We start from the raw sequence: 20,527 nt of genomic DNA, 5'->3' as shown, positions 1-20,527 counted from the left end.
AAACAAATGACAGTCCATCATTACTTTAAGACATGAAGGTTAGTCAATACGAAACATTTCAAGAACTTTGAAAGTTTCTTCAGGTGCAGTCGCAAAAACCATCCAGCGCTATGATGAAACTGGCTCTCATGAGGACCGTCACAGGAAAGGAAGACCAAGAATTACCTCTGCTGCAGAGGATAAATTCATTAGAGTTACCAGCCTCAGAAATTGCAGCCCAAGTAAATTCTTCACTGAGTTCAATTTTAAATGTTTTATTTAACCTTTATTTAACTACAGTAGGCAAGTCAGTCAAGAACAAATTGTTAATTACAATGATGGCCTACTAACAGACACATCTCAACTAGAGGTCGACCGATTATGATTTTTCAACGCCGATACTGATACCAATTATTGGACCAAAAAAAACCGATACTGATTAATCGGCCAATTTTTTTATTCATTTGTAATAATGACAATTACAACAATACTGAATGAACACTTATTTTAAATAAAAATCAAATTAGCCTCAAATAAATAATTTAGCATGTTAAATTTGGTTTAAATCACGCAAAAACAAAGTTTTGGAGAAGAAAGTAAAAGTGCAATATGTGCCGTGTAAGAAAGCTAACGTTTAAGTTCCTTGCTCAGAACATAAGAACATATGAAAGCTGGTGGTTCCTTTTAACATGAGTCTTCAATATTCCCAGGCAAGAAGTTTTCGGTTGTAGTTATTATTGGACTATTTCCCTCTATACCCTTTGTATTTCATTAACCTTTGACTATTGGATGTTCTTATAGGCACTTTAGTATTGCCAGTGTAACAGTATAGCTTCCGTCCCTCTCCTCGCTCTTACCTGGGCTCGAACCAGGAACACAACGACAACAGCCAGCCTCGAAGCAGCGTTACCCATCGCTCCACAAAATCCGACGCCCTTGCGAAGCAAGGGGAACAACCACTCCAAGTCTCAGAGCGAGTGATGTTTGAAACGCTATTAGCGCGCACCCCGCTAACTAGCTAGCCATTTCAAATCAGTTACACGAGCCTAATCTTGGGAGTTGATAGGCTTGAAGTCATAAACAGCTGCTGGCAAATGCACAAAAGTGCTGTTTGAATTAATGCTTACGAGCCTGCTGGTGCCTACCATCGCTCAGTCAGACTGCTCTATCAAATCATAGACTTAGTTATAACATCATAACACACAGAAATACGAGCCTTAGGTCATTAATATGGTCGAATCCGGGATACTATCATCTCAAAAACAAGACGTTTATTATTTCAATGAAATACGGAACCATTACTTATTTTTCTAACTGGTGGCATCCGTCTAAATATTCCTGTTACATTGCACAACCTTTAATGTTATGTCATAATTACGTACACTTCTGGTAAATTAGGCGGCCCAAACTGTTGCATATACACTGACTCTGCGTGCAATGAACGCAAGGAAGTGACACAATTTCACCTGGTTAATATTGCCTGCTAACCTAGTTTGTGCAAAGCTGTCATCAAGGCAAAGGGTGACTACTTTGAAGAATCTCAAATGTAACATAGATTTTGATTTGTTGAAGACTTTTTTGGTGTTATATCATAGTTTTTTTAATGTTGTATCTTTGAATGAGTAGGTGTGTCCAAACCTTTGACTGGTACTGTATGTGGCAATATACTTTTTAGGCTATGGCATTTCTAACACACTGGCCCATTTATTAACTTGAGGCCCCCATTATTGGCCAAATAATTATAATTTTGCGCAAAAAAAATACAACTTAGAAAGCCCACTAGGCAAAAATTGGACCAACCAATCTGCTATTTTCCAGAAATGCCAGATGGCCAGTCTGCCCCTGGCTATAGCTCCCTTGTCATGGAACGATTCATAGGTATTTTTATAGAAAGGGCTATTGTGTCTTGCGCTGGGGCCAAATAGTTATTTATTTCATTTTATACCAATCATTATTTATATAAAATAATTGTGGAAATTATAAATGTCACTTTAAAAAAAACATAAGTTAAAAAAAAGAGCAAATAAGCTGTCGTTCGAGATCAGAAAGGTAGGTTATCCCTTAATGTTCTGAGAACGGAGTGTTCCAATTTGATAAATGTTGTCAAAGTATGACATGATGTGGCGGCAGTGTAGTGTTGCCTGCCAGTTCAAACTGAAAATAAGGCGGAATAGTTTTACAGCTGAACTCAAGAGAAGAATCTCAATTGTATTTCCTTGATTCCTCGCGTCCTCTCCTCGCTGCTTCTCAAAACCCATTTGGATGAAAATATCAGAGGTCCCGCCCCCCTGAAATTGTCTTCCAAAGGATTTTGAGAAGGAGTCGATGAGAGAGGACGCGAGGTGTTCGAATTTGAGAATTGTACCAAGGAAAAGCGAATGATATTCTCCCAAAGCTAAATATTTGTATTTACATTATTTTAAATGTACTTTTCAAGTTGTCCGTTACAAAGCAATAGTAAAATGTTGTTGACAGAGCAGCTAGGACTGGAGTAGGCTAGACACTTCAACCGCTCACTCACAGAGACCTTGTTGTTCCGGTGGTCAGTAGAAAGTGAAAGTAAAAGTATCCAAGTATCTTACCTTACTTGGTAACGTTAACCTGCTGCACGAAAACAATCAATCAAATGTATTTATAAAGCCACTTTTACATCAGCCAGCAAAGACGATGGTAAGAATATTGTTAGCTTTTCTAAGAAAGTAGAGTTATGCAGGTCGATTGTCAATGTGGATGATAGACTACCAACTACGCGTTCTGACTTCATATGACTAAACTAGCTGTCTATTGCACTACAGTCTCCATAGATTTTATGATGGGCATGCCATGGGCCCTATCTTTTTCTGAAACTCCCGGTCTTCCATGTATGCATTATACTATATTATCAACTGGGTGGTTGGAGGTTTACTTTGCGTTGTGCTTAAGAACAGCCCTTAGCCGTGTTATATTGGCCATATACCACACCCCCTCGAGCCTTATTGCTTAATTGTATTACTATACACATTTTATACTATACATTCAGAAATATATACTGCCCATGTGTCTTGTGCACTCATTATGGATATTCATATCATGCATATAAAGGCATTGCTATAGTTACATTAATAATGAGCATCATATCGACATACCTGTTTATTTTCTTTTCTTTCCAGGATAAGCACAATTGAGATACTGCTGTAACTCTATCTATTGGCCATGGCTCATTTAAAAACATATGGGCTGGTCCTTCTCTATGACCTCGTGCTGTGGGGGGCACTGTGGACTGGGTTAGTGCTACTTGAGTTCTCCAGTAGTGGAGGACTGGTGGGGTTATGGGCCTTTGGAGCCCTAAGGTGGGCATTGCACCACTCAATCACCCTGGTGCTTTCTGAAAGAAAGCCCCAGCCAGTGCTGAGGAGATGGGTGGCAGTGCTCTGCCTCTTACCTCCTGTGTTTGAAAGTGGACGTATGGTCATGGTGCCGGCATCGACTGCCGACGACCTGGGTCTGGTGCCTGGCCCAAGCATGGTGGTCTTGGCCCTGGTATCCTCCACTGTGGCCTGCCTGGCATGGGAGCTGGGCTTCCCTGATGATGTAGGGAACCAAGGGAAGGAGAAGAAGAAGAAACAGGAGGCCAGGGCACAGTTGATGAGGGTGGTGCGATACTGCAAACCAGACGCCCTCTACCTGGCTGCAGCCTTCCTCTTCCTCAGCCTGGCTGTCATCTGTGAGTATAGCGTTGTGTAAAAGTCATTTCAAATGTGCATACCAAGCACATGCATTTGTTTGTATTCTGTTATCAATTGTTTTGAAGGAATTTGTTGAGCTAGTTATTTTTGAGCTATAATTAATCTTACTTACGCCAACTTTTCCAGTGAGCCGTTTTTGATCGAGCCAATCTTGTTGTTGCAGGTGAGACGTTTATCCCTTACTACCAGGGGAAGGTCATTGATACACTGAGTGGTCAGTACCAGCACAACAGCTTCATGTACGCCATTGGAGGCATGGGACTCGTCTCACTAGGAAGGTACACAGGTTTCGCTTCCTCTTTTAGTTTCTCCACTTTTTCCTTTGATTGTTTCCTCTCCTCTGTGTTTTTTGATTTATCTGTGGATAGACAGAGAGAAGAATGGTAGACCCTTCTGTGATTGTTGATTGACCTGTCTGTGACCGTTCTGTGGTTTTTCCCCTCAGTGCTCTGTGCTCAGGCCTGCGAGGGGGCTTGTTCATGTGTAGCCTGTCCAGACTCAACAAGAGGATGAGACACATGCTGTTCCACAACCTGGTACAACAGGACATACCCTTCTTTGAGGAGAACAAACCAGGTGAGATGATGTACACAGGAACATCCCACTGGGTGAACCAACGTGGATTTGACGTCTGTGCCCAGCGGGATGGGTATTATATCATAGAGATAATAGAATGATAGCACATATTGTCATGCCATGTCCTATTCGCTTGTTTTGGTGGCATGTGATGTGATCTCTATCCTTACTTACAGACGATTCTGGTATAAATATGACAGCTCTACCAACCACCATTATAGTCCAATTGATTTAGGAATGATGCCCTTCCTCCCACAGGAAGCCTTGTCTCACGCCTCGGCTATGATGTGGACAAGATGGGACGCTCTGTGGCTCTGAACAGTAATGTGCTGGTGCGCAGCCTGGTGAAGACGGCTGGTATGCTGTTCCTGATGCTGGGCCTGTCCTGGCAGCTCACCCTGCTCACCATAGTGGAGATGCCCCTCCTCACCCTGCTGCAGACCAAATATAACACATACAACCAGGTAACAACACCCAAACACCTACACCATTATACGTCCAGATAGACAAAAAAACGATTGTGTTTGGGGAAATAAAGATAGACATGGTTTTAAAAAGGTAGAGGTAATATTTCAATCAGTACAGAAATTTGTAGGTGGCTTAACTTACCCTGTCCCGTGACTCAACTTACCCCAAAGTTGTGCCAAGAGACCATTTTTTTCAGGACAAGAGATGTTTTCAAACCTAATGTTTACATGAATTCTGATTATTTCCAGGGACACACAACATCCTAAAATATATGTAGATATCTTTTTAGAAAGAATACTATATTTCCCTTGACGGAGTGATACTGGCTGAACTTACCCCATTCTACCCTACCTACAGCTAGAACAACACCCAAACACCCATGCAGCTATAACTCTGACAGCAATGTAGACTAAATAAAGACCAATTGTAGAAAAGTAATGGGATTATTGACTAGTTAGTGATTGATGCTTGTAGAATTATGATTGATTGATTAATTGACTGACTGACTGCTACCACCCAACAGGAGTTCATTAAGCAGCTGCAGGACTGCCAGGCCCAGATCAAGGAGCTGGCATCCCAGGCCATTGGGGCGGTGAGAACGGTTCGCAGCTTCAGAGCTGAGGAGAAGGAGCTAGATAGGTACAACCAAGCACTGGAGAGGATGTACAAGGTCCAGGAGCACAAGGGCATCATCAGTGCCATCCACCTTTTACTGAGAAGGGTAAAAATTCAACTAATGATAACTCTAGGATGTTTGAGACACCTGGGTGCTGTAAATAACATGGAGATGTAGTCTATCCCACATGATGTGTCTGTTCCTCCCTACATCCCTACACACTGAAGACCTTTAACTCGTATACAGTACTCTATATACGTGACATGTTCCTGTATCCAATACCCTCTTTTCTCTGTCTGACCAGGTGGTGACAGTGGGCCTAAAGGTGGCCATGCTGTTCCTGTGTCGGAGGCTCATCTCGGCTGGCCAGCTGAGCATTGGCAGTGTGCTGGCTTTTGTCCTCTTCCAGAAAGACATGGTGACCAATATGAAGGTGAGTAAGCAAATGAACCACCAGCAGGTGTTTGAATTCTCAGGTCATTGTTCTGGAATACCTGATGTGAAACTGACTGAAATGTTTTCTTTGTTGTTGTCAGCAACTTGTGTATGTCTTTGGAGACATGCTGTGCACTGTCGGGGCGGCAGCCAAGGTGTTCACATTTCTGGACAGAAAGCCAGACCAGAAAGAAGCAGGAGAGCTGGCTCCTGCAAAGCTTCAGGGGAAACTTGCTTTCCACCATGTCAGCTTCTACTATCCCTCACGCCAAAATACACCCGCACTGAAGGTAAGCATCCATTCACAGGATATGAGCTGTTATGAAAGATTGTATCAATATTCAAAAAAAGCGTAATAGCCCTGCTATTTTCATGGATTTACTGATACCATTACATATTTTAATAGTGAGACTTGTCTTTGAACCAGCACCTTTTTTTAAATGTAACTATTGAAATATACAGTGCATTCTGAAAATATTCAGACTTTTCCCACATTTTGTTATGTTACAGCCTTATTCTAAAATGGATTAAATTGTTTTTTTCCCCTCATCAATCTACACACAATACCCCATAATGACAAAGCAAAAACAGGTTTTTAGAAATGTTTGCAAATGTATATAAACCCCCCCTGGAAATATTACATTTACATAAGTATTCAGGCCATTTACTCAGTACTTTGTTGAAGCACCTTTGGCAGCGATTACAGCCTCGAGTCCTCATGGGTTTGACGTTACAAGCTTGGTACGCCTGTATTTTGGGTGTTTCTCCCATTCTTCTCTGCAGATCCTCTCGAGCTCTGTCAGGCTGAATGGGGAGAGTCACTGCACAGCTATTTTCAGGTCTCTCCAGAGATGTTCGAATGGGTTCAAGTCCGGGCTCTGGCTGGGCCACTCAAGGACATTGAGACTTGTCCCGAAGCCACATCTGCCCTGTCCTGTTGGAAGGTGAACCAGTCTGAGGTCCTGAGCACTCTGGAGCAGGTTTTCATCAAGGATCTCTCTGTCCTTTGCTCTGTTCATCTTTCCCTCGATCCTGACTAGTCTCCCAGTCCCTGCCCTGAAAAACATCCCCACAGTATGATGCTGCCACAACCATGCTTCACCGTATGGATGGTGCTAGGTTTCCCCCAGATGTGATGCTTGGCATTCTGGCCAAATGGCTCAATCTTGATTTCACCAGACCAGAGAATCTTGTTTCTCATGGTCTGAGAGTCCTTTAGGTATCTTTTGGCAAACTCCAAGCGGGCTGTCATGTGCCTTTTACTGGCTACTGTACCATAAAGGCCTGATTGGTGGAGTGCCAGCAGAGATGGTTGTCCTTCTGGAAGGTTTTCCCATCTCCACAGAGGAACTCTGGAGCTCTGTCAGAGTGACCATCGGGTTCTTGGTCACCTCCCTGACCAAAGCCCTTCTCCCCCAAATGCTCAGTTTGGCTGGGTGTCCAGCTCTAGGAAGTTCCAAACTTCTTCCATTTAGGAATGATGGAGGCCACTGTGTTCCTTGGGGACCTTCAATGCTGCGGAAATGTTTTGGTACTCTTCCCCAGATCATTGCCTTGGCACAATCCTGTCTCTGAGGTCTACGGACAATTCCTTTGACCTCATGGCTTGGTTTTTGCTCTGACATACACTGTCAACTGCTTATATAAACAGGTGTGTGCCTTCCCAAATCATGTCCAATCACTTGAATTTACCACTGGTGGACTCCAATGAAGTTGTAGAAACATCTCAAGGATGATCAATGGAAACAGGATGTACCTGAGCTCAATTTTGAGTCTCATAGCAAAGGGTCTGAATACTTATATGAATAAGGTATTTCTGTTTTTTACTTTTTATACATTTGCAAAAAGTTATTACTTGTTTTGTATTTCTCATTATGGGGTATTATTTGTAGCTTGATGAGGATTTTTAATTTTTTTAATCCATTTTAGAATACAGCTGTAAAGTAACAAAATGTTGAAAAGGTGAAGGGGTCTGAATATTTTCCCGAATGCATTGTACATTATGTCTGTTGGCCAGACCCCTTGAACTTTTCCACATTTTGTTGTGTTACAGCCTGAATTTATAATGGCTTAAATTGAGATTGTATATCACTGGCCTACACACAATACCCCATAATGTGAAAGTGTAATTATGTTTTTAGACATTTTTGAAAAGCTGAAATGTCTTGCTAAGTAATCAAACCCTTTGTTATGGCAAGCCTAAAACATGGGCTTAATAAAGACCATAACAAGTTGCATTGGACTTACTGTGTGTGCAATAATAGTGTTTTTATTTATTTTTGTTGTTACTCCAAAATACTAACCTAATTAACAGAGTGAAAAGAAGGAAGCCTGCACAGAATACAAATATTCCAAAACATGCATTCTGTAAACAAAGAAATTAACTTTATGCCCAAAACAAAACATCACTGAGTACTACTCTTCATATTTTCTAGCATGGTGGTGGCTGCATCATGCTATGGGTATTCTTGTCATCAGCAAAGACTAGGAAGTTTTTTATGATAAAAATAAACGGAATAGAGCTGAGCACAGTCAAAATCCTAGAGGGAAAACTGGTTCAGTCTGCTTTCCAACAGACACTGGGAGACAAATTCACCTTTCAGCAGGACAAAAACCTAGAACACAAGGCCAAATATACTGGAGTTGCTTCCCAAGACAACATTTAACGTTCCTGAGTGGTCTAGTTACACTTCTGACTTAAATCGGCTTGTAAATCTATGGCAAGACTTGAAAATGGCTGTCTATCAATGATCAACAACCAACTTGAGTTTGAAGAATTCAAAAAAGAATCATGTGCAAATATTGCACAATACAGGTGTGCAAAGCTCTTAGAGACTTACCCAGAAAGCTGTAATCGCTGCCAAAGGTGATTCTAACATGTATTGACTCAGGGGGTTGAATACTTATATAATCAAGATATATTAATGTTTTTCTTTTTTTCTTTTTTCTTTTTTTACAAATGTTCAGATTTTTCTTCCACCTTTTAATATTTTGCGTAGAACGTTAGCAAAAATGACACAATTAAATCCATTTTAATCCCACTTTGTAACACAACAACATGTGGAAAATGTCAAGGGGTGTCATTACTTTCTGAAGGCACTCTATTATCTTCCTGCCATGCTTGCCTGTACCTGCAATCATTTCCAGTATATCGTTGGTTAAATGTCTCTAACCATCTATCTGCCAGGCTGTGAGTCTGGAACTGCATCCGGGGAAGATGACAGCGCTGGTGGGGCCCTCTGGTGGCGGGAAGAGCTCCTGCGTCAGCCTGCTGGCGAGGTTGTATGAGCCCAAGGACGGCCAGGTGCTGTTGGATGGACAGCCCCTGCACTGCTACCAGCACCAGTACCTGCATCAGAAGGTACAGACAGGAAACCCGCCATGACCAATAATGTGCTGTAGTACTTTAGCTCGTTGATAGGGCTCTGCTTTCCATAATCCTTTATACGTGTGTGAACAACCGTTATGCAAACTAGGACTGTTCAGCTCACTTCCTCTTTATTTTATTTAACCTTTATTTAACCAGGAAGGGCTCATTGAGATTCAAATCTCTTTTTCAAGAGCGCCCTGGCCAAGATAGGCAGCACCAAGTCGTTACAAAAAAAATACAGACAGACAACATGAAAAACTACAAGTAATCTAGTAAAAACCATTGAATTCACAAGAGTACAAAACAGCAAATTAAAAACATTGACAGGGCAGGGAATCAGCCTCAAAATCCTTCATCAGTGATTTAAAAACACAAAACGGGACAAGTTCTTCCATTTTAAAAGTATTTTGTAAGGTGTTCCAAGACGATGTCGCAGAGTACATAAAAGCCCTTTTACCAAATTCAGTTTGGACATTTGGAACACTTAGCAGGATAAAGTCAAGTGAACGAAGAGAGTACCCACCACCTTTCTGAACAATAAAAATGCACAAATAAAAAAGTAATAAACCCAAAATGGCTTTGTAAATAAAAGTATACCAGTGACTGAGCCTACGAGTGACTAGAGAAGGCCAGCCAACCCTGGTATACAAAGTGCAGTAAGGTTTTGCAGTTTAAAATAAATCTCAAAGTGCCATGGTAAAGAGTGTCAATTGATCTCAAACACTGAGCGGAAGCATTCATATATAAAATTTCCCCATAGTCTAGTAAAGGCATAAATGTCGCCTCCTTCTGGCTTCAAAAGAAAAACAGGCCTTATTCGTAAAATAAAATCCCAATTTCAGATTAATTTTTTTTGTAAACTGTTGAATATACAATTTAAAAGAGAGGCCGTCATCAATTAAAATCCCAATATATTTATATGAGGTTACAACCTTGCCCTGACAGGTAGTAATAGGTGAAAGGTTTAGAGGTCTATTTCTTGCATTAGAAAACACCATTAGTTTAGTTTTCTCAGTATTGAGGATAAGCTTCAATTGACACAAGGTATGTTGAACAGTATAAAAATCAGTTTGCATGTTCTGGAAAGCTTTTGTAAGAGACGAGGCACAACAGTAAATAACAGTATCATCAGCATAAAAATGAAGTTGTGCATTTTGGACATTTTTGTCTAAATAATTTATATAAATAGTGAATAAGAGAGGACAAAGTACAGAGCTTTGGGGCACACCATTCAAGACAGACAATTTAACGGACATAAGCCCATCAAATTGAGTGCACTGAGTTCTATCAGACAGATAGTTATCAAACCATGCAACTGCATGCTCCGAAAGACCTACACTCGACAATCTCTGCCTTAGTATAGCATGATCAACTGCTGTTTTTTGTCAAGGGCTTCAGTGATATCATTTAAAACCTTCATGGCTGCTGTAATTGTGCTATGCTTCTTCCTGAAGCCCGATTGGTACATTGATAAAATAGAGTTAGTAAATAAAAACTATTTTAGCTGTTCACTCACAAGGGTTTGAAATCAGCTGCCAGATTTAAAAAGCAGGGATCCAAAAGATCAGGACCTGCAGGTTTTCTCTGATCTAAGGATTTCAGGGCTTTATGTACCACCTGCACTGAGAATGGCAAAAAGCTAAAGTTTGACCAGCTCTGACTGGTTCATCCACACAGGGTTGTACAGAGACAGAGGACACTGAATCAAACAGCCTACCAGATGATACAAAGTGCTATTGAAACAATTCAGCATTTCAGTTTTGTCATATATAGCAACAGAGTCCTTCAAAACACATGCCGGTAATTCATTAACATTACTGTTACCATACATAGACTTAGTAGCCTTCCAAAACTTTCTAGGGTCATTCAGGTTATCAGTGGTAACAGACATAAAATATTCAGACTTGGCCTTCCTGAGAAGAAAAGAACACTTGTTTCGTGTCATATAGACATACCATGTGACTTGTTCAATTGTTTTTAATATGTTTTTAAACCAAACATCCCCAATGATTATCTCTCTTTGAGGTAAGATGGCCCTGGTGTCCCAGGAACCAGTGCTCTTCTCTGGATCTATCAGACACAACATAGAGTACGGCCTCGTGGGATGCACCCTGGAGAAGGTGAAAGGGGCTGCGAAGAGCGCCAACATCCACGACTTTATTTGTACGCTGGAACAGGGCTACAACACAGGTAGATAGTCATGGGTCATCTTGTGGCCATTGTATTGACAATATTCACCAGATTTATTCATTGACAAGCATCGTATTTTCTGTAGAGGGGCTGTTCTGCCTTCATAAAAGCCTGCCAAAAAGACAAACAAAGTTAGCATGTAAGGTGTAAGTAAGACTGGAACAACCGGTTGTACAATGCTTGAGGGAGGAATCTGCTGTGTGTCGTATTGTGAGTTACAGGTCTATCTGTCTGTGTAGCTACCAGCTGGCCTAGCACTAATGTCCTGTGTATCTCTCAGATGTAGGTGAATGTGGCGGGCAGCTGTCTTCTGGACAGAAGCAGTGCATCGCCATAGCCAGAGCTCTGGTTCGAGAGCCACAGGTCCTAATTCTGGACGAGGCAACCAGCGGCATGGACATCAACACACAGCATGCGGTACACATTCAAGACCTCTATAGCACAATAATATTACAAGATTTTCATGTCTAACGTAAAACATAGAACTAAACCAACTGCAAAATGAACCTGTCTACCTACAACAGAATACAGACTGAATCTTTTTAGGAGTCAGAATTGGACTTATGTAGGAACAACTCTGGGTCCTAGGTATAGCCTATAACCAGGACCCAATATTGTCATAGAAACTAAATCTAATAGCTTCAGTAACATGATGTCAATAGGGTTCTTAATGCTCTCTCCCAGGTGCAGGGCGTCCTGGCAGGCTCAGTGGGCCTGACAGTGTTGGTGGTGGCCCACCGGCTGCAGACTGTGGAGAAGGCAGACCACATCATCTTCATGGAGGGCGGGGAGGTGGTTGAGCAGGGCACACACCAGGAGCTCATGGCTAGCAAGGGGCGCTACCGTCGACTCAAAGAGAAACTCTTTGAGGACTGATTAGGAATCACACAGCTGTCGGAGAGAGAGAGAGAGAGAGAGAGAGAGAGAGAGAGAGAGAGAGAGAGAGAGAGAGAGAGAGAGAGAGAGAGAGAGAGAGAGAGAGAGAGAGAGAGAGAGAGAGAGAGGGAGAGGGAGAGGGAGAGGGAGAGGGAGAGGGAGAGGGAGAGGGAGAGAGAGAGAGAGAGAGAGAGAGAGAGAGAGAGAGAGAGAGAGAGAGAGAGACACAGAATACTTCCATTTATGAAAAGTGAAAATGTTTATTGAACTGCACACTCTATCATGAGGCATGATTCCATAGACACAGGTTTATTCGACAAAAGCAATGCCGCAAAAAAAAATCTTTGGTCTGGTCTTACGTAATCACAACTGCATGGTTGTTAAAAAACGACCAACTAAGAATATCCATTTACATTTTACATTTAAGTCATTTAGCAGACGCTCTTATCCAGAGCGACTTATCCAAAATTAACCGTGTGTATCTATGGTTAAATGGATACGCGCCCTAAGCAGGCAATTGTCGCATCTATTCTCTATTCAAACTTTCTAAATGTCGACAACAACAAAAATCACCGGGCAAGTTAATAGAAACATAGCTAATGAAACTCAATGATCAGACCTGAATATGACGCATGTTAATAGTTTTTTTTACTGCAAGAAATCCGCATATCTATTTTCCTTGCTTTGATTCATAATCAAATAAAAATGTGATGTTTTTTTCAGTGGCACTGAAATGTTAAAATTAAAGAACAAGTTTGTGAACACTGAAAATGAGTTTTAAAAAACCGTATATATGTAATAAACATCTTTGAAAATGAGTGCAAAGGTGATCCGTGTGCGGTTCGTTCAATCAATATCTGAACGTAAACAACTAAGAAGGATAATCATTTAGATTGCATAAATGCATTTTTCTTATGTCATCCATAATACTGCCATCAGGTGAGTAGGAATTAATTATCAACAATTGTCTATATGGTGTACGTAGCTAGCTATAGGTGGTCATTCCCACCTAATAATGGCAGAGATGAAAGGAATTAAGATTGAAAGATATAACGATATATATTCAATTATTCTCAATGGTAATTAGTGAGTAAATCTGTGGGCATACTCCATATGGCCACCACTAAACCTGCACCACTGGGTGAAATTGAAGCTGGCAGTGTTGACAGTGACACTACACATATAGGTAGGCACATCCCTTCTGCCATTTCCATGCCTTTGTATATATTAGAGCCCTCAAACTACACTCTGGACATTGAAGCCAGTTCCACTGCCTTTTTCCATCGTTCCCCTCTAATCATTGGACTGGTTTAGGTGGGTGCTATTAATTATCAGGTGGAATGGAAAACCAGCAGGAAGCGAGATGGTGAATGGTGGTTAGAACAGCGCGCTTGTTTCACATGGAAAAACGTTTCGGTAGCTTTTGATAAAGAAGAACATCGAGACGAAGCAGCTGCTTTATAAGTGGGGTGCACTGGTTGAGCGCTACATCCCGAGGGGTTCATGCCGATTGTGACAGCCGGTTAAATGGCGTCCCTTGAGAAAGCAAGAGCAAGATGTATGTCAGAAGAAGTGCAGCATTATAAGGAGAAGTATCCTTGGAATACCTAGGAGGAATGGAGGGGAAAAGACAGGCAGAGGAGGTCTAAGAGGGAGGAAGAGGGTGAGCTTGAGGAGATTCAAAATGGTGGGAAAAGGGAGATGGTTTGTTAAATAACAATGGTAGAAAATGTAAGCAAAGTGAGCTGAAAACAGGTGGAGAAATGGAAGTGAATGAGGTCGAAATATTGGAGGTGGTAGAGGTGTGAAGTTCTCAGAGCCCGAGGCTTGCACCAAGGGTCAGGATAAAGTTGAGTCTGACAGTAGGGGGAAGTTGTTGGAAAAAGTGGACCCTTGCCTTTTGGCTGATCCATTTGTGGTTTCAGGGTGGGTGAAAACAGTTGGGTGCTGTGGAATTGGTGAGGGTAAGCAGAAGTGGTCTTGTGATAATTGTTTGGGTTTCTGCTGGTCAGAGGGAGAAAGCGCTCAGTGTTAAATTAATGGGGGCAAGAAATGTGAATTGTGGGTAGCAGTAAAAGTTTATCAACTGAAGGGGAAGATTCCTGATGTTTGTGATGCTTGTCGTTTGGTGCGAGGCAGACATGGTGATATGAGTGGTGAAACAGTCATCTGTTCTTCCGAGTTTTGATGAGTCTTTGCCCGACAAAGTGATGTTAGGATATTTAAGTTATCCTGTACGAGCTTTAGTGCCGAATACATTATGTTGTTACAGATGTCAAGCTTATGGGCATGTGGCAGCAGTGTGTAGGAGGGGAGGTGTGAGAAGGGCATGAGACAAAGGAATGTGTGGCATTGGGGGAAAGTAGTGGTATGTGTTAATTGTAGGGATGCCCATGGGGCTGTGGATCAGAAAGGTCACATGCGAGAGAAGCAGGTTGAGGTTTCCAGGGTTAAGAGTGCAGAAGTTGTCATTGAGGCAGGGAAGAAAGTGGAGGAAGGGGGAGGGATCCTGAGAGGAGTGGTGTGAGTAGTAGATCTGTACCAGTACAGAGAGATAGGCCAACAAGTGATATGTTTCCGTAAGATTGTATTTTTAGCAATGGTTACTTCAGGGATGGAAGGAAAGCTGCAGAGAGATATTTGGGTGTGTGAGACTTGACATCAGGAGAGTTACAGGGTGTGTTACATTGTGGTGTCCCATCCTGTCAGATTGTTGGCCTGAGGTAGGACTAAATAGATTGGATGCAGAATTACAATCCCTTACATCTTCAGTGGAGAAGAACATCCATAGACACGGAGCTGCTGCAGCAGATATACCACTTCCTTACAGGTAACACACAGGAATGGATGAGCACACAAACGGTCATCATTTCTGCATAGAAAGGTTTCGTCTGCACCGATAATCTTATGAGATAGATTTGTGTATGTGTGAGGTAAGCGTGCAGAGTGAATGTTTCCCATTGTGCTCTGTTAGAGGGTATGCATCTGAAGGCGCTAACCTGTGTGTGGGAGGTGAGTATGCAGACTTGTCATACCCTCTGTCCTCTTTGAAGGGGTTAGTGTGTGAGGGCTCTAACATGCTGCTTCTGACGCTGCTCCCTCTGAGGAAGAACGTCCTGAAAAACATGGCTTCCCCTGCTTTCACCAGGACACACACTTCTCAACCTCTACATACTGTATGTGAGTGTTTGTGTGTGTCGTTTTAGTCTGCCCTACTCATGGAAGTGTGTTTTGTTGAGCGATAAGACACCCGTTTGTGAGCGGACCAAGTAATTGGGCGTCACTAAAGCGGAAAGGTGGAATAAACGAGTCAGGAGTAGGTTCTTGATTGAACACAGTTCTCTATTGAGGGCATTTGGTCAACAAACACTCCAACATAAATCAATAAAAATCTCCCAAGGAAAAAACATACATCTTCTCCAGATCAAACAGGAACACAATAAGATTTATCTTTAAACTACAACAAAAGTCACAGGATTGTCACCGTCTTAGTGGTTCTTCATGGATAGCTCCTCTGTCTTGGTGGCCATCTTCCAGAGTTTTTCCCCCTTCTCTACTGGTTCCATACTCTCTCTTATAGGGGAAGGAGAATATGTCATTAGTACCGTCAGCTGTGCTTAATTGCCTCTGGTTACCTTGTCTCCCATGCCTTGTTGGGCTACTATCCGTGAGCCCAGCCTGCCCTCTGGTGGTCCTTCCACATGTTCTACGAAGTTGATGTGTGTTCTCAGTTGTTTGATTTAATCTTGTTCCCAGACACTTCCGACCAAGAGCCCTGGTGGGCCAACACGTCAAACTGTGGTCAGAGGGAGCTGGGGTGCAGACATCAGATGGTGGTGTTTGGGGTGGAGAGGACGGTGGACTCAGTGGAGGACATCCCAGCCACTTGGCAGTGTTGGCACGGTTTACTTCCTGCCTGACGAATAAGAGGACATAACTTCTCCTTATACAATTAATCAAGCAAAATTCTATATATATTTTTTTACATCAGCAGGTGTCACAAAGTGTTTTTACAGTAAGCCGGCCTGCACCAGGGGAACCCTGCTTCTGCCATCTCTTTCTACATGTGTGATGTCATATCATGTTCCTGTTTAGGCACCAGGTCAGCCAAATGCAGGTGTGTTCTCCCTTCAACATGAGGCTCCTGTGCTCACTCCCCAAATACACACCGACACACACCTACACAGGAACACACACTATTAGGAATGTTCCCCTATTTAAATGTTGTGTGTGTCAGAGTTGAGGGACAATAAGCCAGTGTTTGAGAAGAGGGATCTGGTGTGTGAGTTGGACATGCAGATGCACTCCAAGTTTCCCTACACTCTACCATTACCCCCTACTCTTACATAGCCCCTTCTTAAACCACTAACCCCTCAGTTTCCAACATGGCCTGACGTGTGTGTTTACAGGAGGAGTTGAAGGCGGAACATGTCTTGTACCTGCGACAGCACCAGGAGCTCTGTGCCATGATGGCCGACTTCTTGTAGTTCCTGTTTCAGCAAAGAACCGAGCAATGTCTTCATGTTCGCCAGCAAGGACTCCTCTCCCTTCGCCTCCAGTCGACCCCTGGGGGGCACCTTCAACACCTCATTATCTTGAGGACACACACTGTGGCTGCATCTCAATAGTCTGGTAGCTTCCTCCCACAGAGGAAGGTTAGCACTTGACATTAGTATGTACAGAGGCCCTCAATCATCAAATATGAATGCTTTTGAAGATATTTTGTATTTTATTTTGTGGTACTGTTTTTGTTTATATGAACTGCACTGAAATCAATTTCAATCAACTGTTGATATGGCAACCGCAAGAGTTAGTTATGTCAGTTGGTGTGAATAAAATAATACATTATATGTTTGTATGTTTTCCAGTATTTTTCTGTTAAGAACTTTATCCTTGAGTGTGATAACGTCAGTAACTACTGCTCTGCTGTGATCACCCCATAAATGTGTAAGAACAAAGGTATAAATGAAAGTCATGTTATGTCTATATGATCTGGAACACTTTGCTGAGCCTACTTTCAACTGGGCTTCACCAAATTAATCAGGACAACATGGTTTGGATTTCCTTTCAACTTTAACACCTAGTTCTAATTCAACCACAAAGGACTGAAGACAATGAGCCTGTCTTGGGGGGGAGAGCTGAAAAAGTTAAGGGCTTGTTGCTGCCTTATGCTCCACAGGGAGCAAAGTACTATACTTTCTTTAGTCCTTGTCTCTAATGCTGATAAGCCTGTGTGTAACACATGTCCTGTTGGTTGTGGAAGGACTATCGGCTAAATGAAATGCAAATGACAAGAGATTACAGTGGGACCTACCCACTGCTTGCAGTGTGGCAGTCAGTGAGAATGTCAGAGATCAGCCACCTCTGCATACAGCGCAGGAAAACGTGTCCTTCAGAACCTGCCGCTGAAGGATTTGCAGGTGGAGCGTGGTCAGCTGCTGCACAGAGGCCACCGCTGCAGGAAGGGAGTCAGCTGCAAGAACCATTTTATCTTGCTATAAACCCTCTCTAGGGAAAAGGCCTCTTCCTCCCTGCAGCTTAAAATAGATTGAAAGAAAAATTGAAATGCAGGGCAACATCTCCTGAATGCCATGTCCTTGTAAATCAAGAAAGCAGTCATTTACTGCCACACATCAGCTTGGCAGCAATCTAAACCCAATTTCTCACACAACCCTCACTTCTTACATCTAAGCTCCATTGCCTTATCCACATACCAACATATTCGTATTGACACAATCCAGTCTAGACCATAGATATGACATTATTTATTGACCATAGGGGCTTATTTGCAGATAAATCGTGTCTTTATATAACATGCATACCTACAATAACCCTACTCTTTAAGAACCCATAGCTGGGGAAGTGGTTGGGCGGGTTCACATGCCAGTGGGCATGCACATTACACCTCTGTAGCCCACTGCTACTGCCGAAAGATCGCAAGCAGTTTAGCCTGAGTCATACATTAGCTAGTTACATATGTGTTGCCATGAGGAGGCACTGCAAGGGTCTTGGTAGTGGAGAGGGTACTGGCAAGGGCAGGCTTACTACATCTACTTTCAAGCTGTGTCCCTTGGCTACTGCATGTGATGCATTACTTAACCTGTGGTAGAACCACCAACACACAACTCACAAAGTAGGGATACAAATCTGTTGGACAGTGGAGAGACATTTATTTTGGAAATGATACTCACTTTTGCAGCACAAGACATGCTATGAATAAGATTGACTAGGGATAGCAGGAAGAGGATAAGTGGTAGTATGAAGTTGGATGTAGGAGTGTTCAACATGTCCTACATGTACTGTATCTCTTAAACTTGCTGACTTCAAATGGTTATCTTAACATGGCTTACTTTTTGGTGTACTATATTATTATTTCACAGCAAAATGAATACCCAATCACTTGGCAGAGGTGATTGGGTATTTAATAATACAGTAAACTACAATGATGGTCCATTTCAAGAGGTCCCGGGATACCTTGTAAACACAACAGAGATACTTGCTGCTAGTTAGTGCTGCCATGTGTTTTAGTGGCAACTCTGTATTATTTTATATACTGTATATGTTTTTTAAATTGTATTTCTGTGATATACAAGTAAAACAGCTCCATCAGTGGAGGCACCTCAGAGGAGGAAAGGGAGGACAATCCTCCTCATTGAATTTCATAACAATAAAAATAGTGAAACATTAAAAGTTGTCCTTTTTAGATTAAACTTTACAAAATATATTCACATGTCCCCAAATAGTTGATTAAAACACATTGTTTTGCAATGAAGGTCTACAGTAGCCTCAACTACACTCTGTAGGGTAGCACCACGGTGTAGCCGGAGGACAGCTAGTTTCCGTCTCCCTCTGGGTACAATGACTTCAATACAAAACCTAGGAGGCTCATGCTTCTCACCCCCTTCCATAGACTTAAACAGTAATTATGACAACTTCTGGAGGACGTCCTCCAACCTATCAGAGCTCTTGCAGCAGGAACTGACATGTTATCCACCCAATCAAAGGATCAGATAATGAATCTAGTACTGAAAGTATAAGCCACAGCGAGCTAGCGCTGCATTGCATAAAATCTGGTGAGTAGTTGACTCACAGAAAGACAGTAGTTGAACAGTTAACAAATAGATTTCTTTAAAATGAAGGAGAAGCAAGAGAGAACGCTAGCTATATTTTGTTGTATTCTTTTCACTTTCACATAGCTAGCAAATGCAGCTAATGTTAGCCTACACAAACACCCGGCACAAACAGAGAGGGACACTGTGTTAGCTAACTGGCTCTAGCTATCCAACACAGAAATGCTTCTAAGTCAAGGTAAGCTTTTGGTTTTATTCATTTATTGCCACCGGGGCCCGCCGGTGTAAATGCTAAACTGCTTGCAGACTGTACACTGTACTGCATGATTGTAGCAGGTTTACAAACATGTTAGTTCTAGTAGTTATGTTGACTATGATGTTAGCTAATAAAGAGACAACAACGCAGGCTGTGTGTAGCGGTTAGCGGTTATGATATGAAGGTTTGGCTTGGAAAGGTTTTTTCACCTAGTCACAGCTGATGCACAAGTGAAGGTCCACAAGCGAAGGGAAAAGGTGAGAAGAGGAGAGCGCTTAGATACGAGAAGGAATTATATAACGATACAATGATCATGCTTTTTATATGTGACTGCTATGAAAGTGAAATGTGTTTGCATGAAATCAGGGGTGTATTCATTTAGGCGATTCTGTTCAAAATGATCCTTAAACGGAAGCAAACAGAAAGAAACGGGGATAAACGTACCTGAATTTGTCCAATAGAAACTCTCATATGCAACTGTTGGACTAATGATTACACCCTAGATAATCTAGATGCAGGCAAGAGTGTGCAAGGCGTTATTGAATGTCTGCCACCTTGATTACTCAAATGTTTCTCTCGACCTGTGCACCTACGTTATAAACTTTAATTCATAGGCTAGGTTGTAGCAACCTCATGATGGGTATAGGGAACATTTGAGTATCATGCAGTAGCCTAAACCCATTGACGTTACATTGAGCTGGGTGAATGGAATATGAATGATAGTCATCCAATATGCTGTAACACAATTAAGGCCATGCTCCTAAAAACAATAATCACCCTCCCTCATCTTAAACGTCACCGACCGCCACTGACCTCCATACACTAACACCAATGTGTAAAACATTTTAGACAGTTTACAGAACCAAGACCTACATTTCACTTAAGATATTAACAATTAACAACAAGGTGCCTAGGACAGACAAGCAAATAAGTCAACTTTTGAGACAGAGAGAGACCGAGAGAGAG

The 20,527-nt window shown here is 42.1% G+C and overlaps 1 protein-coding gene across 2 annotated transcripts; it reads left to right on the top strand.

Moving 5' to 3' along the window:
* The first annotated feature begins 2,269 nt into the window (after positions 1-2,269).
* Positions 2,270-12,348, top strand: tap2t (transporter associated with antigen processing, subunit type t, teleost specific). Of its 2 annotated transcripts, XM_046367900.1 has the most exons (12): positions 2,270-2,649; positions 3,129-3,682; positions 3,868-3,982; positions 4,150-4,280; positions 4,539-4,744; positions 5,272-5,469; positions 5,669-5,797; positions 5,901-6,089; positions 8,987-9,160; positions 11,200-11,359; positions 11,640-11,776; positions 12,044-12,348. In XM_046367900.1, exons 2-12 carry the CDS (start codon positions 3,172-3,174, stop codon positions 12,233-12,235), a joined length of 2,142 nt encoding a protein of 713 aa, XP_046223856.1. In that variant the 5' UTR covers positions 2,270-2,649; positions 3,129-3,171; the 3' UTR covers positions 12,236-12,348. The 2 variants fall into 2 exon arrangements, 1 of the variants encoding a protein (XP_046223856.1); XR_006841112.1 differs by lacking the exon at positions 12,044-12,348 and having other exon boundaries at positions 11,195-11,359.
* The last annotated feature ends 8,179 nt before the right edge of the window (positions 12,349-20,527 follow it).

The sequence above is a fragment of the Oncorhynchus gorbuscha genome, linkage group LG11 (genome assembly GCF_021184085.1).
Source record: "Oncorhynchus gorbuscha isolate QuinsamMale2020 ecotype Even-year linkage group LG11, OgorEven_v1.0, whole genome shotgun sequence".
Taxonomy (NCBI): Eukaryota; Metazoa; Chordata; class Actinopteri; order Salmoniformes; family Salmonidae; genus Oncorhynchus; species Oncorhynchus gorbuscha.
This window is presented reverse-complemented; position numbering and strand designations above follow the sequence as displayed.